Source organism: Xenopus laevis, chromosome 4S, assembly GCF_017654675.1.
Source record: "Xenopus laevis strain J_2021 chromosome 4S, Xenopus_laevis_v10.1, whole genome shotgun sequence".
NCBI classification, from domain to species: domain Eukaryota; kingdom Metazoa; phylum Chordata; class Amphibia; order Anura; family Pipidae; genus Xenopus; species Xenopus laevis.
In genome coordinates, this window is record NC_054378.1 from 20,133,378 (window position 1) to 20,158,591 (window position 25,214).

At 43.7% G+C, this 25,214-nt stretch overlaps 1 protein-coding gene across 4 annotated transcripts in view; it reads left to right on the forward strand.

Moving 5' to 3' along the window:
* Positions 1–4,147: 4,147 nt before the first annotated feature.
* The window catches only part of ano5.S (anoctamin 5 S homeolog), a 42,822-nt gene continuing 21,755 nt past the window's right edge, over positions 4,148–25,214 (forward strand). The window contains exons 1-6 of one of the 4 annotated variants that reach the window (XM_041561009.1): positions 4,165–4,265; positions 15,921–15,965; positions 16,941–17,011; positions 17,919–17,966; positions 22,080–22,193; positions 25,114–25,182. In XM_041561009.1, coding sequence (XP_041416943.1) covers positions 4,208–4,265; positions 15,921–15,965; positions 16,941–17,011; positions 17,919–17,966; positions 22,080–22,193; positions 25,114–25,182 — 405 coding nt within the window. In that variant the 5' untranslated portion in view covers positions 4,165–4,207. Of the gene's footprint in view, positions 4,266–15,920; positions 15,966–16,940; positions 17,012–17,918; positions 17,967–22,079; positions 22,194–25,113; positions 25,183–25,214 lie in introns of all 4 variants that reach the window. The other 3 variants (XM_041561011.1, XM_041561012.1, XM_018260312.2) reach the window with 3 other exon arrangements.

The window sequence follows — 25,214 nt, forward strand, 5'->3', positions numbered from 1 at the left end:
TTGTAAACTGTTCTGATTTGCTATTTTAGCTCACAGTGCTCCTTTTCACAGAACCCCTCAGTGACTTCTAATATCCTTATCATTTACAGTAGGGGGTACATTATCCCTTATAATACGAGTGATACTCAAAGTTCCCTGTAAAACTCGGCCTACAGCCTTGTGCCTTTATATGGTCATAGAACCCCTCAGTGACTTCTAATATCCTTATCATTTATGTAGGGGGTACATTATCCCTTATAATAAATGCATAATACTCTGAGTTCCCTGTATAACTTATCCTGCAGCCCTGTGCCTTTATATGGTCACAGAACTCTTCAGTGACTTCTAATATCCTTATCATTTACAGTAGGGGGTACATTATCCCTTATAATACATGAGTGAAACTCAGAGTTCCCTGTATAACTCAGCCTGTAGCCTTGTGCCTTTATATGGTCACAGAACCCCTCAGTGACTTCTAATATCCTTATCATTTACAGTAGGGAATACATTATCCCTTATAATACACGAGTGATACTCGTTTCAGGGAACTGTCAGTGCTACAGTGAAAGGGATAACAAGCAATAAAGTGGATGAGGAAGAAGGTAGAACTAGAAGAATATATATATATATACTGTAAGATTAAATAAGAGTGACACATGGCAGTGGAGAGGAGGGTAAATCATTAGCACAGTTATTAGCACTAATTATCAGAGGGATTCTCCGGTACATTTTATCTTATCTGTCCTTATCCGCTCCTGTGATGGACTTGATACTTTGTATCCCTCTGATGTCACAGCTTATGAGGAACCTGGATAAGGATTTACCTCCCTGCCCTTTTTTCTTTAACATTTTCTCCATGAATATATTCCTATTATTTAGGGTGACTTTCCTTAGTTTTATACATGTAGATCACATGTGCTTATACAAAGTTTTGAGAGCATGCATTGATAATGTGCATAAAGGAAATCCTTGGAAACTGGCATTGCTGCAAAGACCCCAGACTGCAATGGAACCCACCCACTCAGCCCCCTTTATAAAGACCACAAGGAGCAGCCGTAAGGGAAACAGCCTTTTACATGCATGTTGTTGCACAAATAGGCATTTTGGAGCTGAAACTGTTGACATAGGTGGCAGGTGGTTTCCATTCATGTGAATGAGGTGTGGTGCCGTAGCGGAATAGCCACCCAGGTGGTGGGTCAGATGACAGTTGAGACCTGTGCAGACTCACCGAGAGAAGACAATGCCAACAGCCCAATGTAGTGCCACACATGGGACCCATAAGGAAGCGCTGGCGGCCAATGTCAAGGCAGGAGGGGGTATATAACAGGGGCCTACTGCTGACTAGGGATGGGCAAATTTTTTTTAGCCTTGTTTCGCTGTGGAAATGACGACTATAGACTTGTATTGCGTTGTGCGACAAAAAAAAAGACATGCGTCAAAAATAATTCGCCACGCGACAACATTTTTTTGACGCCCATAGACTTTAATGGGCGTTGGCGAATTTTGGCAAACGAAACAGGTCAAATTCGTCCATCCCTACTGCTGACATGGTGCTCCCTCATACTAACAGTATTTCCTCAGTACAATCAATTTGCTCCTGCTGCCAGCCAGGGACTTCCAGCATGAGTGATTTGCAGCAGGAACAAGATGCCGCACTGAAACATAGAAAAGAAATGGATTGACATGACTATTAGTGAAACGAGTTGGTGAAACAATTTATTCTGCAGTCGGGGGTTCGTTGAAGAAAATTCTCAGTTCATCTTTAGGAGGGAGACTTTCCAGCTAATTTATCTAATAGAGAATTTGCTACGGAGAGTGGGTTTGGACGGTTTGGACTTTCTGTGAGCCTGACAGGGCCCATTCAGAATATAGGGATATTCTGCACTCCAGCACTATGTGATCAGTTTAAATAATCAAGGGAAGGGCATCCCTTCCTCCCAGTCCTGGGGCCCGTGTGTGTTATACAGAGATACAAACCCTGAAAGCAATGGGTCATTACCAGAAATGGATCTTCTTTGACTGGGCTTTTGCATCACCATAACAAGCTATGGCTGCGTATGACACAAAATGGACAAAGAGCAGCTCTTTCCATGTTGTAGTTCAGCAACATCTATTTTCCTGTGACTGTTTCGGGGTGACAGCTTGTTCTGTCCTGGGATCAATGTTAGGAATAAGAGGGGCCCTCCCTCTGTCAACAAGGCTTGTGCCTGTGACTCTAGCCCCCTCCTTTGCATCAACACTGGGAAGTCCCACCCATGAGGATCTGGAAGCCCCACCCATGAGGAACAAAAAGTTGTACTGATCTCACTCCCTGGAGCAGCTGGGAAGGAAGTAAGCCTGAAGGCTAGGAGCCTGAGCATCTACAGAACTGATAGTTGGTTCTGCCAAGAAAAGAAGGGAATTGGGTATTTCTGCTGGGCCCTGTACTCCAGTAGATCTGCCATTAAGGATTAGAATACGGTGCAGTTACTGGGATCTGTAGACAGGGCTGTTTTAAGGTGCTGGGGGTCAAGGGCAAAGATGCCGATGGGTTACCACTGGTGTGGCTCCATATTATCTGCTTTTTTTCTGGAAAACAAGCAGACCCTCACAAAGGCCTCTTTTACCCATTTATTATAAAAGGTTCTGTTTTGGGCGGAGCTTGTGGGACCTACAGATCTGATTGCTGCCTCTACAGGGGGCGATGTTGGCTGCCAGTTTGGTTACTCTAGACCAGGCCCAGACTGGCAATCTGTGGGTTCTGGCCAGGGGCGGATTCATGCACAGGAGCCCAGTGCGATCAGGGGCCCATCCAGAATTTTTAAAAAGTCTTATTTATATTTTATTGTAATATTTATTTTTATCTGAGCTGCTGGGTCCGGTTGGACTCACCTGTTGGAAGAAGAAGACAGACAAGGCACATGTCTGCATCCAGATCCACTGACATGACCTGAAGTTCGTGGGTCTCATGGGTCAGGTGGGTCTTGTCCGACACATGCACAAAATAATGGGGCTGCAGGTGAGTTTGGGCTGAGCTCCTCCAGATGTCCTTCCTGCCTGTAACTAGTGATGGGCAAATACATTTGCCAGGAGCGATTTAGCTGCGAATTTCCACGTTTTTTTTTGGATGCGAGATGGAAAAGTTGCTTGTGTCAAAACCGTTGCATGTCAACATTATTTAGACACCCATTGACTTTAACACCAGCGTCAGAATTGATGCGGGCGTCAAAACACGCGTTTCAATTTTTTGGGCGAAACTGGACAAATTCGCCCATCAATACCTGTGACTTAACTGTTCCCCCCATGTCTATTTATAGACCTAACTGTGCCCTCGCATCTATTTATAGACCTAACTGTACCCCACATCTATTTATAGACCTAACTGTGCCCCATGTCTATTTATAGATCTAAGTGTGCCCCTGTGTCTATTTATATACCTAACTGTACCCCTTATCTATTTCTAAACCTAACTGTGCCCCTTGTCTATTTATAGACCTAACTGTACCCCACATCTATTTATAGACCTAATTTTGCCCCTTGTCTATTTATAGACCTAACTGTACCCCTTGTCTATTTATAGACCTACTTGTGCCCCTGTGTCTATTTATAGACCTAACTGTACCCCACATCTATTTATAGACCTAATTGTGCCCCATGTCTATTTATAGACTTAACTGTGCCCCATGTCTATTTATAGACTTAACTGTGCCCCTTGTCTATTTATAGACCTAACTGTGCCCCTTGTCTATGAATAGACCTAACTGTGCCCCTTTTTTCTGTTTATAGACCTAACTGTGCCCCTTGTCTATTTAAAGACCTAACTGTGCCCCTTGTCTATTTATAGACCTAACTGTACCCCATATCTGTTTATAGACCTAACTGTGCCCGTGTCTATTTATAAATGTGCCCCCATGGAAGAAGGGAGGTGATTAGCTGGCATCATGTGTAGGTTTAATGGTGAGCAAGGAATGGGTGAGGGCAGAAGGAATATAGGGGTGTATATATACTTTATATATAATAGAGGGGGCATTTGGGTCCTGGATGCAGAACCTGTAGTGTGACTCTGATTCCAGTGATACAATGTTATTCTGCCTGTTCCATCATTCCATGGCTTCGGCAGAGAAGGGGTTACAGGCAGGGGCGGGGCGAGCAGTGGGAGGGGCGGGTTCTTAGTGATCGGATTACCCCGGAGCTCCGCGTCTCGTCCCTTCTCCTCATTCCCGCTGGGATCGTCCGACACGGCGACACCATGAGTCGCTCCGGGCACCGGGGGGAGGATGAAACCCTCATTGAGATGACACTGACCGGTGAGTTTGGGGGCTCAGCCTGTCAGTAAATAGGGGGGCCCTTGCCTTTATATTGGATTATATGGGGCTCATCTCTCTGGATATTGGGGTGACAGCTGAATGGGGGGGGGGGTCTCTGTGTGTCTAACTGGTTCCTGCGCCGCAATATTATTCTTTAGTTAAAGGCTCAGTTCGGGGGGTTGTCAGGTTATTTACCCCATAAATGTTGTAGGGCTCAAGATCTTTATTAGGGGGTGTCAGGCTGCGTTGTCAAGTTTCTGTCCTGTGGTTTTGGGGGTGCATGGAGTTGGGCAGGGAGCATGGGAATTCCTAGGGTAGCCTCGGGGGTGTTTATACTGGGGGTGTTTATATTTGGGGGTTTATAGTACCGCAGGCCCCCCTGGCTGGGAGTTGAAGTCCAACAACAGATGAGGGCTGACAGTTGCTCTTCGCCATGAAGACATCACTTGAATTCCAGATGATGCCAGAAAACTTGCCTGATTTACTTGCCCATAAAGCTTGCACTCCAATGACTTACAGCTGCTTAAACCCCTGCCTGTAAGGATATCATGGGAATATAACATTATAGGGAGGGGGCTGAGTAAATGCAGGAAACTCTCTCTGACTCAGAACTTTGGGTATTCAGAAATCTCAGGACCCAACGTCATGAGTCAGGCAGCCCCCCTGCCCCTATATCTACAGAGGCGAGAGTTCAGTACCAGTGGGTTCCTGGATATTATTAGCCAACTCATTGCAGCTCTGATACCCGACATGTGGGGCTCAGGCACAACTGCCCTGTTGGGGGTATGGGGGGGGAGGGTAATATACAGTATTATGGGAGCAATTAGCTGAATTCTATACTCAGTATCTGAGACTGAACAGTGGGCGCCGCCCAGGGCCGGGCCAAGGTATTTTGGCACCCTAGGCAAGGGCTTCAATCAGTGCCCCCCCACCCGGTCCTGCATTAACATTTCCACCTTACCATTCATATTGCCCCCTGTACTTGTATCAGTAGCCAACAAGTTGCCCCCATTTGTACCTACTCCAATGGCAGTCAATCCCTAAGATTGCCCCCATGCCCCCAATAAGAACCTATGCCAGCGGCAGCTAAAAAAATTCATCATATTGCCCCTAATTTTTATCTGTGCCAGCAGTAGCCAAAAATCCATCATATTGCCCCAAACATCTGTGTACCATATTGCCCCATTTACCTGAGCCAGCAGCAGCCAATCCATCATTTTGCTCCAACCTGTACCTGAGACAGCAGCAGCCAAAAAATCCACAATATTTCCCCCAAATCTGTACTTTTGCCAGCGGGAGCCAAGAGGGAGGTGGGGAGTGCTTCTGCCTGCAGTACGAATCACGGGCAAGAGGGGTTTGCAACAGATGGTTTATAAAATTGAAAAACTATTAAAGGTGAAGCAAACCAGGGTTTAAAAAAAAATAAGAAAATTCCCCTTAAAAGTGTCCCCCCCCAATGACTACACCCTAGGCGGGTGCCTACTCTACCTACCCCTAGTTCCGGCCCTGATACCACCTCCTTCCCAGACCCATCAGTATCGATCCACATGGATAAGGTTGAACAGATCTGCCGCTCATACTAAAATGGTTGCAAAATTGCCTTGGAAGTCGGACTGTCTGGCAACTCCCCGAAGCCTTTACTGTAAAGCTTTCGAAATGGCAGATTTGTCTCACAGGCAGCTGCTCAGGGTTGTTGAGGACTGCACCGGTTTCAGTGTAGCCATGTACTGTGTAGCTGTATTAAGGTGGCCATACACGGGCCGATAAAAGCTGCCGACAGACCAAGTCGGCAGCTTATTGGCCCGTGTATGGGGGCCCCCGACGGGCTTCCCCGATCGAGATCTGGCCGAAAGTCGGCCAGATCTCGATCGGATGGGGTTAAAAATCCCGTCGGATCGCGGCCGCATCTGTTCGTTGATGCGGTCCCGCGATCCGACCGCCCGTTTGGCGAACGCTAGGATCCGATCGTTGGGCCCTAGGGCCCACGATCGGATCAGCCCGATATTGCCCACCTCAAGGTGGGCATATCGGAGGGAGATCCGCTCGTTTGGCGACATCGCCAAACGAGCGGATCTATCCGTGTATGGCCACCTTAACTTGCTATTTAGTTGCTTAGATTGTGGACTTTCCTTACTATACTCTCTATCCCTCAGTTCTAGCCCCTTCCCTTACATTGTCTTGCCTTACTATTCACTATCCAAGTAACATCTCCTTATAACAGCTCACCATTGGTGGGGGTGCTCACCCCTTAAGCTGGCCACAGACGCAAAGATCCGATCGTACGAATCAACGTATTCCTCGATCCTCGATTCCTCTTTGCGTCTATGGCCCACTTTAAAGGGGTTGTTCACCTTCCAAACACTTTTTTCGAGGTCAGTTGTTCTCAGATTGTTCCCCAGTAATAAAGACTTTTTTCAATTACTTTGCATTATTTATTTTTTACAGTTTTTCGAAAATCTAAGTTTAAAGTTGAATGTTCCTGTCTCTAGTGGTTGAGTCTGACAGCTCAGTAATTCAATTTAGAACAGTTTACAGGGTCGGCGACCCCCATCCCAGAGTTGCTTTAGAAAAAAATTACACTTTACACTTCAATATTAGAAAAACGGAGACACATAGAAAATAGAAAGTAATTGGAAAAAGTCATTATTTCTGGTGATCTATCTGAAAACAACTAGTTGTTTGAAGGTGAACAATCCCTTTCAGGAGAGTGAACCAGTTCCCAGGGGCCAGGCTGGTACAATCCCTGCTGAGTGTGTTATGACTACGTATAGGGATGGCAAATTTTTTCGCCTTGTTTCGCCGAAAAAACTACGCCAATAGACTTGTATGGCGTTGTGCGTCAAAATAAAAAGACGCACGTCAAAAAAAATTCAAAACTGGTCAAATTCGCCCATCCCTACGAACTATTTGTACTCTGGATCTCAGGATTTCCTTGCAGGGCTGCCCTTCATTTCCCTCTTTATAGATGATTTAATTGAGCCACAGTGAAACCCTCTGTTCTGACTCAGTATAAACACAGCCCCCAACTCACCAGCAGCAGCATCATCGTTTGCTCCCTCGCTTGGTTTCATTTCGAGGTGCGTTTCCCCTGCTTATTCTCAGCAGCCCTAATGCCTTTAAGCAATCTCATAAATAGAGAAACGGCCCTTTAAGATGCCGTGAGTCACTGCACTCGCTGGTGCCAAGAGTCCAAAACTTGCATTTATGCCTTTGGTCACTTTGCCCACATTTGTTGCCAGAAATTCATGTTTCACCTCCTGTTACTTGCACTGATACTTTGTAGCGCTGCTTCAGTCTTTTCAACTACAACTCCCAGCATGCCCTCTAGAAGCTGTCTGGGTCGGCCCTTTCAGAATCATCAGGTTGCTCTGGGTTCTTGTTGAACTACTCAGCAGTATTTCAGGCCAATGTTGGAGCCGGCCAAGGAACTTTAACCCAACAAAGGATATGAATAACCCCGATCGTCTGCGGCCCCTATGGACTGGGAAGGACGTCTGCGCCCAGAGATAATATTGGAATGTGAACATTAGGAATAAGGAGGTTTATTTAAAGGGGCAGCTCTTTTATTTTTAGTATTAAAGGGGTGGTTCACCTTTGTGTTAACATTTAGTATGTCGTATAATGGCTAATTCTAAGCAACTTCTCAATTGGCCTTCATTTTTTAGGATTTAATAAACCTACTGCAGTTCCCCTTATTGTGAAGAGTCTGAACTTGTGCCCCAAAACTGTCACTGACGGGGCAGAGCCTCCTTACTCCCCTCCGTTGCTTTCTGGGCAATACTTGTATTTTTAGAAGGAGGGGCATTGCCATAAAGCAAAGGAAACTTTCCAAGCTCATTCCTGGCTGATGCCAGAGCCCTGGCAGGAACAGAGTTGCACAGGCTTCGTTCTACAGCTGCTTTGTACAGTGAAAGACAGGCAAAGACTCTGTTCCAGTGGAAAAACCCCAACTTTTCCCAATTATCTGAACAACACAACCTGTTAAAGGGAAAGTATCACTGTGCCTTAAGTTTAAGGGAAGCTGATTTCCATTGTTGCCAGGCAGATTATTCCTTCTAAGTGGGTTTAAACCCCAGCATGATTATATTCTGTACAATACACACAGCCATTTCCAGGGACATTTTGCCTTTAATCTGTAGGGAACATGTTCCTGATCCTCTCACTTCCTGATCTTACTGTCAGTAGGTTTCCCTTGTGTCTAGGAAGTAGAAAGTGCAAAATAAAATGCTTCCCCCCCTTACCTGACGGGGACACAGAAATGGGAACAGCTAAATGTCAGTTTCCCAGGTTGCTAAGGCGCCAGTAAAGGGTCACCACTGTTAGACTAGCCACAATGGACCCTTCCAAGCGGTTACGGTGACCAGTTTGGGGTGGTCATTATGCAGTTGGAATAGGATAGACATTATGTGCATGGTTGCTGTAGGAATCTGGAGGTACAAGAGCCTCTGACTGAAAAACTGGTTCCTGGAGTTTCATGGAGCCCTTATCAGGCCCCCTGCTTGCGGGATCACAGGCAAAGAGCCAAGTGCATGTAAAATTGGCGCTCTGTGTCTTTAAATCCCAAGTGCATTCTTCACATATCCGCTCTGTTTGCTTTCCCAGCCCTGGGGGCATTTTTTGTATCGCTCTCAGATCTGAACTACCATTGAGAACCCTCCATACCTAAAATTGTACCTGCATTTGTGTCATTAGTTTCCCCTGCTCCCAAAAACTGTCCCAGAAATGGTTCTGTGTTATGTGTAGATGTAATTGCTACCGAGAGCAGTGTCTGTACCCTTCTACTCTTGAAACAGTTCAGCAGCTTTTCCAGCTCTTCTGCTACATTGTTTCAGGAGTCAGAACCAGTAGTGCAGAGAATATAAAGAGCCAGTCAGGCACTGCTGTCAGTAGTAATGACAGTTACACAGAACTATAAACCCAGTGAGAATGAGGAATGAATGGATATTGGAAAGTTTTATCAGGAGTCAGAGGCAGCAGTGCAGAGAAGAGAAAGGGACAGACACAATGACAGTTACACAGAACTATAAACAGAGTGAGAATGAGGAATGAATGGATATTGGGAAGTTGTATCAGGAGTCAGAGGCAGCAGTGCAGAAAAAGGGACAGACACACTGACAGTTACACAAAACTATAAACCCAGCGGGAATGAGGAATGAATGGATATTGGAAAGTTTTATCAGGAGTCAGAGGCAGCAGTGCAGAGAAGAGAAAGGGACAGACACAATGACAGTTACACATAACTATAAACCCAGTGAGAATGAGGAATGAATGGATATTGGGAAGTTGTATCAGGAGTCAGAGGCAGCAGTGCAGAAAAAGGGACAGACACACTGACAGTTACACAAAACTATAAACCCAGCGGGAATGAGGAATGAATGGATATTGGAAAGTTTTATCAGGAGTCAGAGGCAGCAGTGCAGAGAAAAGAAAGAGACAGACACAATGACAGTTACACAGAACTATAAACCCAGTGAGAATGAGGAATGAATGGATATTGGGAAGTTGTATCAGGAGTCAGAGGCAGCAGTGCAGAAAAAGGGACAGACACACTGACAGTTACACAAAACTATAAACCCAGTGAGAATGAGGAATGAATGGATATTGGGAAGTTGTATCAGGAGTCAGAGGCAGCAGTGCAGAGAAGAGAAAGGGACAGACACAGTGACAGTTACACAGAACTATAAACCCAGTGGGAATGAGGAATGAATGGATATTGGGAAGTTGTATCAGGAGTCAGAGGCAGCAGTGCAGAAAAAGGGACAGACACAATGACAGTTACACAGAACTATAAACCCAGTGAGAATAAGGAATGAATGGATACTGGTAAGTTGCTCAGAATAATATTTTCTTTCATTGGGCAAATAACGGTTTTTGGGTGGAGTTCCCCTTCAAATGAATAGTCTGTAGCCACCGGCAGCGGGATTTGCTTTTGCTTCAGAATCTTTACAGTTGCTCCTTTTCAAGGACTCTCCTCCTGGAATAATTTCCCCATGTTAGGCCGTTCCTGCCTCTCCCTTGAGAGTTTCACTGATAAGTCTAAGCTCACAGCACAGAGTTTATAAGATATTTTTGCTGAATTTAATGACAGCAGAACCTTTCCATAAATACAATCACTGTGTGTTTATTCCTGTCTGTACAACTGATACAGTATTGCCCATTGTGTACAGGAGGAAGTAGTGCACATTAAGCCATAAATATATTAGGGTTGCCACCCGGCCGTTATTTTACCGGCCTAGCCGGTAAAACACCTGCCAGGGCCGGGGCCGGTATTACAAATTTACCGGAAATGTAGCTGCCAGTAATTTGTAATACCCTTTACAAAAACCCTTGTCCTCCAGTAAAAACTTACATTTCCTTTGGCTTTTGCGATGTGGCCCCGGCCCTGTTGCGGCGCTACCCTGTGGCTCCGCCCCTTTTTACATCGCTGACCGCCGGCTCCACCCTCATTTGCGTCACGGCCCGTCCCTTTATTACCCGCCCCCACCACTGGCCGCTATTTTTTTTTTTAAAAGGGGGCAAAAGTGTAACTAGAGGGGGGCGGGCCCTGGCGCAGGACACGCAGCCGTGCCCCGCCCCCCTCCGTACACCCGGAAACTGGCCGGGAATATGCGGCACGCGGACTGGCCCGCTCACACCCCCTGCTCCCCCGGTAGTTCCGCCACTGAAAGGGGGCAACCCTAATATATATACTGTATGTATTATATACAGGTATAGTTACTACTTGTGCTTTGTAACTGGTGCTTTGTCTTCTTCATTTTTTTTTTTTAAAGAAAACTGAGAGGGCTGTTCCTGCTGAATTGTGCTTAGTACAGGGAATACTTATTATGGCATAGTTTTATAGGATCTCTCTGTACAGACTATGAGCAAATTTAGGGGACTGTACCTGCTGAATTGGGCTTCGTACAGGGAAACATCTATGCTGCCATAGTTGTATGAGATCTCTCTGTACAGACTATGAGCAAACTTAGGGGCTGTTCCTGCTGAATTGTGCTTAGTACAGGGGAATACCTATGCTGCCATCGTTTTATAGGATCTCTTTGTACAGACTATGAGCAAACTTAAGGGGCTGTTCCTGCTGAATTGTGCTTAGTACAGGGAATACTTATTATGCCATAGTTTTATGGTATCTCTCTGTACAGACTATGAGCAAACTTAGGGGGCTGTTCCTGCTGAATTGTGCTTAGTACAGGGGAATACCCATGCTGCCATAGTTTTGTGGGATCTCTCTGTACAGACTATGAGCAAACTTAAGGGCCTTGACCTGACAAGATGGGGAACCTGTAACAATGGAAGGAAACTGCCGGATTCTCCCACAATCGCCTGTATTAGGGTGGGACAAATGACTACAGTTGATTTCAACCCCTTTACTAGTAGCTACCAGATACCTCCCACTCTGGTTATACAGGGCCCCCTTTGTCCAGCTAGTTCAGCCCCAATGTAGATTGAGAAGTGGGACGGTGGGAGTTGTAGTTCAGTTGTAGGTCTCAGACCATTACCTGACAGGGGAGGCAGCTGTTCATTGTCAGTGTGTCATGTTGTGGGGTTTTCCACTCCGCCCTGGCTGTGTACAACATATTTAGCCGTGAGTAGTGGTGCCAGGGAAACACCTCTGAGCTGTTGCTGTTTGATGTGAGGCTCCTCCTGCCCCCCCCCCCAGCCCTTATCTCCTGCACCCGCTGCTGGCACTGGCACCCTGTATTTACTGGGAAACACATTATCATGGTTTGGCTTTTGTCACAGGCTGAAAATAAACCTTTGATGCCAGGGGGATTGGGCACCGTCCCAGCCGCAGCCCCAGGGCCCCAGTTCCATTATAAAGCAGAGCCCTGTCATTTCTTTCCCTCCTGTTAACCAGATTCCCAGCGGCGGGTTATAATCATTGCTCTTTTAACTGGCAGACTGTGGGGTAATTGCAAGGGACACAAAATGTCTATTTTTAAAAAGATTTTCACTCTGTCTGCATATTTGTGTTTATTTGTGTGACCACTCCGATGAAAGGCCTGTAACCACTGACTTGAATTAAACAACGCCCCCCAGTGGGCAACATTTTTGGAATACTAGTCTTGGATATTCAATTTGCCTTTAGTTACTGTTAAATATTGTATAATAATAATTGTTTAGACATATTAGGCATTGCTATACACACAATGTCCCTGCGTTGCAGAGCTTACAATCTAATGCCCCCCCAGTGCAGTGTGTTGAGTTTCAGCTTCTTTGGGTGACAGTTAACCTGCTCCAAGGCATTGTGGGTAGGGGGGGGCAGATATTATAGGGGAGTAATAAAACACACATGTTGGGTGTAATGGAAAAGAACACAAGAAACACTGGATGATTCTCCTGGCCACTGCACACAGGCAAGACTTGTACATGGATTTACAATGTGCACCATATTAGTTCATTTAGGGGCATATTTATCAAGGGTCGAAATTCGAATTCAAAAAGACCAACCGAAGTTAAGTCTAAGTTTTTTTTGGTCGAATAGGTCAGTTATCGATTGAATAGGTCCGTATTCAGCCGAATTCTAATTGTACGAATCGAAGGAATAGCACATTCGATCAAATTCGATTGAAAGTTTTTCCCAAAAAAACCCTTGATTTTTCCACCAATTGACTCCAAATAGGTTCCAGGAGGGTCCCCATAGGCTAAAACAGCAGTTCAGCAGGTTTTAGATGGCGAATGGTTGAAGTTGAAAAGAGACAGTACATGATAAATTTCAATATTCAAGTTTTTCTTAAATTTTTTTCAAATTCAAATCAAATTTGGACAATTCCCTTGTCGAAGTACACAAAAAATAGCTTGAAATTTGAATTTTTTTCATTCGAAAACTCATCTCGACCTTTGATAAATCTGTCCCTTAGTGATTGAAATAAGTAAAAATGGAGAAGGGGGTAAAGGCTTTGCTACTACATGAAGAGAGAGAGGAGCCCCTAGAGGAAGGGTGACAGTTGTGGGTTCTGCTGCCACTTTGCAGATATAATGTAGGACAATGTAGATATAATGTAGCACAATTAGTCACAAGGGAATCCTCTTGAGAGATACCCAGGGATCAAGGCCATTAATCGCCCAAAGAGCTGTAATGAGCACCCTGTAACCAACTCCCGTCACCCAGGAAGAACCCGGGCCTGTGATTGGTTGAAATGCGTGGCCCTGCGATATCTCCCTCTCTCTGCTCTTTGCCCTTAGGTCTCCCTCTCAGTCTTTCTCGGTTATTTGCGTTGCACTCAATGGAACGGCATCTCACTATACAGCCAGGCACACGTGTAGACTAGTCGGTCCAGATCAAGGTCCAAAGTATAATCAGATCAGTCTCCTGCACGGCCAGCTGAGGATTCTGGGTAATGTGTTTCATAACATCGGCTGCCGCTGCACGGACATGTGTTACTTACAGAACTCACCTGTAATTATCTCCTGCCCGTGAGGCTGCTCCTGCCACAAAATGGGAACGTTTACTTTGTCACCGATAAGAAACACAATCATTTTATTACTTTATTTGTTTTGTACTGCAGATATTCCTTTATATTGCACTCCTCATGCCTTTATATTGCACTTACTGTACATTTATATTGCACTCCCTGTGCAGCCTGAAGGCCAGTTAGGGGGAGATTTGGGGTGAGTGTTTATTTGTGCCCTGGGTACCCCGGGAACTATAGCAGGGTAACTGTTACCTCGATGTTTCTATTTATCTGTAACCTTGTTATGAGCTAAGGGGGCCCAGCCTGAAGACCAGTTAGGGGGAGATTTGGGGTGAGTGCTTATTTGTGCCCTGGGTACCCCTGGAACTATAGCAGGGTGACTGTTACCCCAATGTTTCTATATAACAATGGCTTTTCTAACCTGTTTACATCCTTTGGCTGCTTCCAACCTCTCCAGGTACTTTCCCTGGAACAAGAGCCAGTCCCAATGTGTATAATGTTACAGTACTATTTGCGGCACCAGAGAACTGGATTTAACAGACAGTAGAATTGATATTTAATTAAGCAGGAAACACTGATAGTAAATAATAATAATAATCCATGTACAAGGCTCAGCCCAGGGCAGGTAACACTGTTGTTTTTATTAGGAGCAAAGACCAGTATTGTGTTCTATCTCTGGGCTTCTTCTGCCCATAGGAGGAATGAGGCCCACCTAGGGTCGAGGTGAGTTTAGGCTGGGCCCCCTCCCCCGCTAGATGTGTATTGGGAGTATCGGCCCTGTCAGCCCCCACTCCCTCTCACAGGGAGTTTACAACAATAGGGCCCCCTTTTCGGCGGGAAAAAGGGGGCGGGCTGAAGGGCGGAGCCAGGGGGCAGGTAAGCCAGGAAGGGGCTTTTAAAGGAAAACTATACCCCCAAAATGAATACTTAAGCAACAGATAGTTTATATCAAATTGAATGACATATTAAAGAATCTTACCAAACTGGAATATATATTTACATAAATATTGCCCTTTTACATCTCTTGCCTTGAACCACCATTTCGTGACTCTATCTGTGCTGCCTCAGAGATCACCTGACCAGAAATACTACAACTCTAACTGTAACAGGAAGAAGCGAGGAAGCAAAAGGCAGAACTCTGTCTGTTAATTGGCTCATGTGACCTTACATGTGGTTTGTATGAGTGCACAGTGAATCTTACGATCTCAGGGGGTGGCCCTTATTTTTTAAAATGGCAATTTTCTATTTATGATTACCCAATGGCACATACTACTAAAAAAGTATATTATTATGATAATGGTTCATTTACATGAAGCAGGGTTTTACATATGAGCTGTTTTGCTCAGTATCTTTTAATAGAGACCTACATTGTTTGGGGGGTATAGTTTTCCTTTAAGGAGGAGCAGGAGGCCAGTAAAACATAACCTGTTTTTTCTTTCTCCCACCCTCCCATCCCAGGTAAAGAGCAAGAAGATACGAAAAGACGGTGCTCCAGGGTTTCTAGCAACCGATCGCCCTTATGGGGTCAGGAAGGAATTTTTCATCAGGCTGCTAATTGGCCAAAAAAGCACCTGAGTTTTTTGCCTTCCTCTGGGGCACCATTATCTGTGTAGGTCAATGGGTACCACCCTGACACAGCTGCGTTTTCAGTTACAAGGCATCAGTGCGGCTCCAGGAAGATGGATGGTTTTTTCAGTGAAGTGCAGGCCTACCCTCGGAAAGTCGCGAGTGTGGAGCAGACTTTGACTGCACGGTCTTGTCTGTGTCATGCGAGAGGCTGGGTTAGCGCCATTATTGCACATGATAGGGAGCAGGGGGATGGGCTACTGGTTGGTCAACAGAGGGCGCTCTGCCCCATGATCCCTGCTCTCTAAAATAACTGTTTGGTACGGTGTGGGCACCAGGCCCACGTTCTTGGCGATTATAGGAGCCGCAGCTGGTGGACAGGGTGTACCTAGTCCTTGGCACATATATATATAACTTTGTTAATAAAATACGTGACCTCCACAGATTTTGCCACCTTAAGAAGTCTCCGTGTCGTTATTCAGGTTTTTATTCAGGTTGGTGGTAGGCACAACGGAAGGGGGTAGGGGGATCCTTAGCCTAATGCACTGGGGCCACTACCTGGCACTGATTAGACCTTCAGTATAACTGCAGTAGGTTGTGCCCATCATGCACTGGGGCTGTGCCACTAATAGCATTTGTATGAATAACAATTGACTCGCTATTTCTCTGTTTAAAGATGATATTTCTGTACTAAGCGACTTCCGGAGCCCAGATTCGGCAGGTTGGTACTAACACTGTTGTGCCCGTCCTATTGGCGCCTCTGTCCCGTCTCTTCTTTGTCTCGTTCTAATAATGAAACACAGAGAAGTTTTCCATATTATTAGTCTCTCCCTTGCTCAGTCTGTGCAGCACTTTCCATTTTCTCGGAGTAAACAAAGTGCCATTGTTATAGGAACCGGCAGCAAATACTCAGGCCTCACGGGCAGCCTTTTGTCTCTTTGTGCAGCTTGGAGCTGCCATATGGCTTGACTGGCTAATGCATTCTTTCTTCTTCTATATTGGGATCCCTGTGTTAGTATCCTTTATCCTCAACTCTTGTGTATCTGTGTGTTATTTGTGTGCGTATCACACGGCTCCCCTTTACCATACACTTTGTGCCATGTCAGACACTGCTACCATTAGCCAGAACCTGCTTCCGTATCCCTCACAGATTTCTTTATATGTTTCGATCTGCGCATTCCGGGCACATCGGCCAAAGGCAAAGTAGTATGTTAAAGGGGTGGTTAACTTTTGGTACGTTATAGAATGGCCAATTCTAAACAACTTTTCATTTGGGCTTCATTATTTATTTTTTATCATTTTTGAATTATTTGCCTTCTTCTGCTTACTCTTTCCAGCTTTCAAATGGGGGGAGGGGGTTTCACTGACTCTGTCTAAAAAGCAAATGCTCTGTAAGGCTACACATTTATTGTTAATGCTACTTTTTATTACTCATCTTTCTATATAAACCCTCCCCTATTAATATGCCATGTTCTCATTCAATGTGTGGTCGCTAGGGTAATTTGCACCCTAACAACCAGATAAAAAGTTAACTCAAAACCCACAAATAATAAAAAATGTAAACCAATTGCAAATTGCTTCAGAATATCCCTCTCTACATCATACTAAAAGTTAATTTAAAGGTGAACAACCCCTTTAATTGAACTGTAACATTTCCTGCTACATTTGTATCAAATCCATCTCTTTGTTTCTCTAGGGGATGAAAGCAACGGGGCCCTAAAAGACAATAGTTCCATCACCGACTCGGAACTGCCCGGCAACTCGGAGGTAAGAGAGAAGGCGAGATATTTGTACATTTCGGGCAAATTCCAACATATAAAATGTTTATTGGGAAAGAGAACGTTTTTTTTATTTCCTGTGTTTTATTTCTGTTGGATGGAAGTTTTCCGAACCTGAAATTCATTGACAATGCAAATCCACCCCCTTCCTGTAAATTACCCATAAATTCTCATATGAAGACCAAGTTTTAGGGTGACAGCTGTTCCCGAAAGCCAAGTTCCTGGGGTGCTTTAGCCCTTTGATATGGATACAAATGATCTGTAGATATAAACACAAGGGGACATATCAGCTGCTTATTTACAACTGGGACAAAAAGCAGGAAACACATTGGGGTCCCCTGTTTATCAGCCTCCCAAGTCTAATTTATATCTGGATTACTGTTCTATTGATGTAACCCTGTTGGGATCATTCTGCAGCCCTGGGGTGGTTTCAGGCACTATGAGGATTGTGTAGCCCAAAAACATGGAGCCAGAGCACCCCAAACTGTCCCTATCGGTTGCATGGAAATGGCCTGTGAGTTCTTTGGCAGTCAGTCTGGTTTGTGCCGTAGTGATACTGGATTAGTCAGAAACAGACGCCCCATAACCCTCATTCCTCTGTCTTTCTCAAGAGTTAAAGTGAAACCGCAGCCCAGGGCAGAATTTATTTACCTCTTTAATGCAGATAAAGAACATAATAAAAAATGGTATAATAAGATCAAGTCCTTGGCGGGGATGGATTACCCACAAACCTGCTTCATGCCATCTGCTGCCCATGCAAGATGTTCACCCATCCCCCGGCCTCCTTTATAATAATCTGCCCCCCCTCCCGTGCACTGAAATGTCTATGGAATGTTTTTTCTTTGTGCCCACTAACCGCCACTGTATATATATTTCTCCCACCGTGACAAGGGCAGGGCTTGAGCAGCACAGAAAGTACATTTCTCATCTCCAACCACCAGAGGGTAAGAGGCCGCTGCCCCTGTGCATGGGTGTCCAGTAGGTGGGCCAACGATTGTAGCTGGTGGTAGTCTAGTGGCATGCCGTCTTGTCTTTAAGAAAAAAAGCACATTCCAGTCCAGCTGCCCTCCATGCCATCCCGTCACTCCCCTCTTTAAAAAGAAAAACAGAGAAGAAGAAAGAAGCAGCAATTAGCTCTGGGCTGCATTTGGGTGCCACAACCTGCTTCTTCTTACACACTCACCTTTCCGCCAATCAGTGGGCAGGCAGAGTTACGCCTACTAGAAACTGCCACGTTTTTTTCTTTTCTACTGATCAAAGCTTCCCCACCAAATAATTTGGGACGCACCCTACACCCTCTTCACAGCAGCCTACATCAGATAGGGCCTCTGATTAGCAGTGTTGCCCTGTTCCTAATTGCCATTGGGGCCCCTTTTAAGCAAACGGGGCCCTGCCCTGATACACCATTCTAGTGAACAGAAAGGAACGGTATGGAAGGGGTAACTGGAATGTGTTTTTATACTGTGAGTAAGTGTCTCTTGCTGTGTAGTTTTCTCTCCTGGTTTTAAGCTTTTTCCTTTATACTAATGCCATATTAAATGGCTGCTTCCTTCCATTACTAACCGTTTCCTACGAGACCATCCTCATCCGACAGTTCCATGTTTATTCCATCCTATTATAATTTCCCAGGATCTTGTGTAGCCATGACAATGAAAAGGAAAAAAATTGCTACATTGTATCAGTTACAGATGTTTTGACTTCGCTGGCGATTTTCATCTGTCAAAGAAGAACGCCCGAAACCTGCCATTAGTTTGCCATTAGTAATGGAAGTCCCTACACGTTAAAGGAAGGAAGTGCATGAAAGAAGGGCATTTTCATATACTTTAAAGGGGTTGTTCACCTTTAAATTAAATCTAAGTATGCTATAAAGCAGGGGTCCCCAATCTTTTTTTTACCTGTGAGCCACATTCAAATGTAAAAAGAGTTGAGGAGCAACAAAAGCATGGAAAAAGTCCATGGGATGCCAAATAAGGGCTGTGATTGGCTATTGGTAGCCCCTATGTGGATGCTCAGCCTACTGGAGGCTATGTTTCGCAGTACACCTGGTTTTTATGTATGCAAAACTTGCCTCCAAGCCTGGAATTCAAAAATAATCACCTGCTTTGAGGCCACTGGGAGCAACATCCAAGCAGTTGGTGAGCAACATGTTGGGGATCACTGCTATAGAGAGCAATATGTCTGAAACAATTTGCAGTTGGTTTTAATATTTCTATTTGTTGGTTTTTGAGTTATTTAGCTTTTTATTCAGCAGTTCTCCAGTTTGCAGTTTCTGCTATCTGGTTGCTAGGCTCCAAATTCCCCTAGCAACCATGCACTGATTTGAATAAGAGACAGAGATATGAATAGGATAGACCTGCATAGAAAGATGAGAAATAAAAAGTAGCAATAACAATACATTTGTAGTCTTACGGAGCCTTCGTTTTATTTAGATGGGGTCAGTGACCCACATTGGGAAACTGGAAATAGTAAAAACAATACAAAATAAAAAATGAAGACCAATAAAAAAATTGCTTAGAATTAGTCTTTCTATAACTTTACATTTACCAACCCCTTTAATAGAAGAATCCTGTGACTTTATTTTGCCTATTAAACCCCCTCTTGCTTTATTTTTAGCATTAAAAATACGCCCCTGGGGCTCATTATATTGATAAGATCTTTAGTGACTTGTTTGTCTTTTATTTGGTAACAGAGGAACATTTATTTACTCTCTGGTTCAGATCCCATTTGCATAAAAAATATTCCCCGTCTCTGTTCAGTTAATCCAGGGTTGCCAGGTTGGCGGTTTTCCAGCCATATTGGGCTACTAATTTAAAGGCCTGGCTGATTTTGAAAGTACAAACTAGCCAAGGTACAGATTTGGGCTACTTTTTGGGCCTTTGTTTGGTTTGTAGCCAAAGTCTATTTGTGCCCTAATGTGCCAAGCCTGTGACTCCCAATGCATGTTGTGTAATGTAGTGTAAGACTACAATACCCAGCATGCAATGGGACTGACTTGTGTAGAAGTAGGGAGTTACCAGATTTTGGGCTCTGTACCCCAGTTTCCCATCCCTCTTGAGCATTCTTGCATTTTCCGGTAACTTTCCTTAATTTCAGACAAAAATCTGCTGGCCACCAAAATGTCTAGAGGTTGACTTGTTTTACCAATATTTATTGAAATTGTATATGTATTAGGATCTCATGGGGCCCCTATACCTCCTGGGCCCCCCTCTGGTGACGGGCAAATGTGTCCCACTTTGCTTCATGGAAAAATTTACAAAACGAAATGTTGTATTTTCACATACTGTATATTCATTTATTTTTAAGAACTTTTTTTCACTGCACATATTGTGCTATTTTTGGGCTACTTTTGAAGTGCCTCTCGGCTAATTTTGGGCTGGTTTTGTAGCTGACTTTGGCTGGTTTTGAAAATTAGACCCGGCAACCTGATTAAATCACACCCATGACACCTCCACTGCTGAATAGACTGTCAGACCTCCGAAACAAGATAAAGGCCCAGGGCTTCCATTCTCTGTGTGTGATAATGAACCTACTGGCAATTTCTTCAATCAACCCCCCTGCTTATATGAAGTCCAACTGTAATTTGGTTTCTTTGTCACAAACCAGTACAGTTGATTTTGTATGCTGAGTGAGACGATTTATAGCTTCAGCTCATGTATATATAGTTGTAGTCTCCATAACGCCCTACTATCATACTGTCTGGCGTGCATTTTAACCTATACTCTAATATCATGTCTGTATGGCAGATCCCACCTACAAGATAGGTATAGATAAACAGATATATAGAAAAGGAATGCATCTACTTCCCCTTCTAATTCCATAATGACTCTCAGCATCCTTATCACCACCTCCCCCCCCCCCCCCCCCCGGTTTTCCTTTCTTAACCCCTGGGTCTAGACCAATGTTTATCTAATAAGAACCTGAAAGGCTTCACAAGCCTTCACACGCAGGTAACCAATGGGATCATGATCATTAGAGCAACCAGCGGCCAATCAGAGCAGTCCGGTATTTACAATAAGGCTTGAATTACTTTGTAACCAATCAGAAAATGAGATTAGGTCAAAATATATCCAATCAGAGAATTGTATGGAGTTCCTAGTGCATGGTCCCAATAATGGGCCCCCATGCTGTTTAGGGTGGGCCTCTGTAGTCCCTTGAAATGCAACTGGTTCTCAACAAATTTGTGGGTCACCAAGCTGATTTATAATACGAACCCCAAGAGATAAGGATTACGAATCACTGCTTTAACTGAGAGAATGTGGATTAATGACACTTCACTTACTAGGGGGGCGACCTTAGAATTAATTGGCTCATCTGATGTGGGCCCGGGCCAGTACATGACTCCCCAACCTTGGGCCGGAGACTGACTTTAGGGGATGGGCTGCTTTGATTGGATTTTGGTGCTTAAAGTATTTTTCCCTCTGTAGTACCGGATCAGCCAATAGGATGCTTCTGCACAATCACCTACTTCATTTGTTTGGGTCTTTGGTTCTGGTGTGATCAGGAATGGAGGGTTTAGAGACATAACAGATTTGACAGGTTCCATTACTTATAGATGGGACTGTCTGTCCTTTGGCTTTAGAGCTGTTTCTTTAACCACGGTTGCTAAAATGTTGTATTTTAACAGCAACCGAAGGGACCAAAGTTGGGCAACAGCTTCCACTCATTTCTGTCTCCATCATTCCATTAGTATCTTTTCCTACTGTCTGCAGCTTGCCCTAGTGTCTTGTATATTTTTATTTATACATATGGGTGTGCCTTGTGTGCTTATTGTGTGCCTTCCCTTTTTCTGTATTTATACATATTGTTGGGAGCTGCCATTTTGCTCACATTGGAGGCATTTTTCCATACTCTTGTTCAGAGAATCGCCATCTGCTGGTCATAAATGTCATGACATGTTGTGTTGTGTGCATGCTGTGTTACAATGACTGTATATCGCATAGGAACTCAGCAATGTTGGAAAAATGACATTTGTGTTATTGACTGTATTCCCTACCTTACTAAATGAATGACAATCATCAATAGATATAAAATATTAATTTTCTTTTATCCCTCCCCAGATAGACAAAAATGAGCAGAGCAAGGACTCGGTGTTCTTCCGGGATGGAATCCGGCGGATAGATTTCATTCTTTCCTACACTGAAGAGACCGGCAAAGAGGCTGAGAAGAAAGCGGTAAAATCTCAAAGGGGAAATAATATCCAGGAGATAACTGTGTCTATATGCCACACAGGGGGAACTTTGGGGAGAAGATTAGGGATTAGTAAGAAACTGCTAAGGATTCTTAAGTGTCCCAATGTCAGGTTAAAGGGGTTGTTCCCCTTTAAATTAACTTTTAGTATGATGTAGAGAGGGATATTCTAAGACAATTTGCACTTGGTCTTGATTTTTTCATTATTTGTTTTTGAGTTTTGTTTTGGAGTTATTTCGCTTTTTATTCAGCAGCTCTCCAGTTTGTCATTTCAGCCATCTGGTTGTTAGGGTCCATATTCCCTTAGCAACCATGCACTGATTGGAATAACAGACTGGAATATGAATAGGAGAACCCCGAATAGAAAGATGAGGAATACAAAGTAACAATAATAAACGTGTAGCCTTACAGAGCATTTGTTTTTTAGATGGGGTCACTGACCCCCATTTGAAAGCTGGAAAGAGTTAGAAGAAGAAGGCAAATTATTCAAAACCTATTGAAAAGTTGCTTAGAATTAGCCATTCTATAACATACTGGAAGTTAACTTAAAGTGGAACCACCCCTGTAAGTATATGGGGAGCTGGTTCATTTGTGACCCCCCTGTCTGCCATTGCCCTGATGACCCATAAGCTTTATATCAGCCATGGGAATTCCTGCAACACGAATATCACCATCCCTACACCTTGTGACATTCCCTTAGCTCAAATGATGGTGTGTGAGTAACTCTCAGATAGGCATGAGTTTGCCTTTAATATTTGTTGGCCCTTGACCCTATAAAACCACAGGGTTTCTGCAAAGACAGTGCCCTAAATGTTCCAAATCAGGGTCAGTTATGAGCAATTTTCATGCAGATGAGAGTTAACACAAAGCCCAAAGTATAGTGTGAGAATGGCGACGGGCTGGTGTAAAACATTATTTTAACTCTATATTTGCCATGGCAGAATGGAGTTTAACCTCAACACTCACCTCCCATAAGCACCCACTTATGTACTGGAATATATATAAAGGCTACACTGAGTGTGTATGGCAGCCCCATGTCACAGCTGTGTTTGTGTTACTGAAGCTCAGGCTTTTTCTCTCCTGCATTCTCTCTCCTGCATTCTCCACCTCCTCCCAGGAATGCTGCCAGTTGTAGTTCTGCAGATTTAGAGCTGAATTGAAAGAACCCATCCACTGTATATTGCCATTCCCACAGGCCGCCACGTCAGTAAGCACAGACCAACCCAAGACTCCTCTGAATCACTTTCCACAGAGCTTGGGAACCATCCCTGCAGGCCATGTACCATATACACAAATATATATTGTGAGGGACGGGGCTTCCTGTGCTCTCTGTGTCCGTACCCCCATGATACTCTTATCTTCAGCCTCTTCCTTTCTACAGGGAAATGCCTTATAATTAGTATCAGAGTTATTTATATGTTTATTTTCCTATATAATGAACATCTATTGAATAAGGGTATATTTGTGCCCAGAGCATTCCTTTTTTTGTATATTTGTATTTATACATATGGGTAGGAGGTGCCATATTGATTCCCTTTGACAGTACAGTATGAGGTTATAGCTTATTGTGTGCTCAGAACATTCCTTCTCTATATATTTGTATTTATACATATGGGAGGAGGTGCCATATTGATTCCCTTAGACTTAGAAAGTACAGTATGATGGTATAGTTTATTGTGTGCCCAGAGCATTCCTTCTCTATATATTTGTATTTATACATATGGGAGGAGGTGCCATATTGATTCCCTTAGACTTAGACAGTACAGTATGATGGTATAGTTTATTGTGTGCCCAGAGCATTCCTTCTCTGTATATTTGTATTTATACATATGGGAGGAGCCATATTGATTCCCTTAGACAGTACAGTATGAGGTTATAGCTTATTGTGTGCTCAGAACATTCCTTCTCTATATATTTGTATTTATACATATGGGAGGAGGTGCCATATTGATTCCCTTAGACTTAGACAGTACAGTATGATGGTATAGTTTATTGTGTGCCCAGAACATTCCTTCTCTGTATAATTGTATTTATACATATGGGAGGAGGGAGGTGCCATATTGATTCCCTTAGACAGTACAGTATGAGGATATAGCTTATTGCAGGAGTGACCATACTTACTAATGCAGGGTCTACTTTTTGTGGTTATGTCCCATTATGATCTACATCCATAATATCACTTTATAGAATTTATATCACTGTATTTAAAAAACCAACTATTTCTTATGTAACCTTAATAGAATAAATATCTGAATGAAAAGAATAAAACAGGAGGGTGATTTAGTCAAGCTGTTTGTTGACAGTGTCTTGAGATCTACTGATCACCAACTAAAGGTCTACTGGAAAATCCCGATCAACCTTTTGGGCACCCCTGGCTTATCCTTCTCTGAATATTTGTATTTATTTAGTTATCACACAGACCCATCATTTGCCGTTTAGATGAAGCTGTTGATAAGCAGATAGATGTGAGTCAGAGATTATAATGCAATTGCTGTGGTACAATATAAAGTACAAATCTTAAGATAAAAACACTGTTTATTGTACAAAGTGGCAGAAATGCACCTTGGGGTTATTCACATCACTAATCTTTCCCCTTGTTCTATAGACGCCATTGGACTGAGAAATGCTATATATTTACATATATACTTACTGCCACCTAGTGGCCTGTCAGCAAAGTCAAACCCAGAGAACAGAGAAGGACAGACAGACGCTACTTCTAATAACATTAATATAAAACTATAAACCCAGCGAGAATGAGGATCGAATGTACCCTTTTCTTTCTCTGGCAAATACCAAACAGTCTTTGGGTTCAGTTCCCCATTAAATTGTCAGTTTTTATTCTCTTTAAAAATGTAACCTGGTCTTAGTTTATTATACAAATATTGACATAATTGTTTCTTACAGGAGAGAAGAAAAGACTATGAATTAAATTTACAGAAATCGGGGTTAGAATTAGAGACAGAAGACAAAAAGGTAAGTACCTATTATATTGAGCTGTCGGGAAT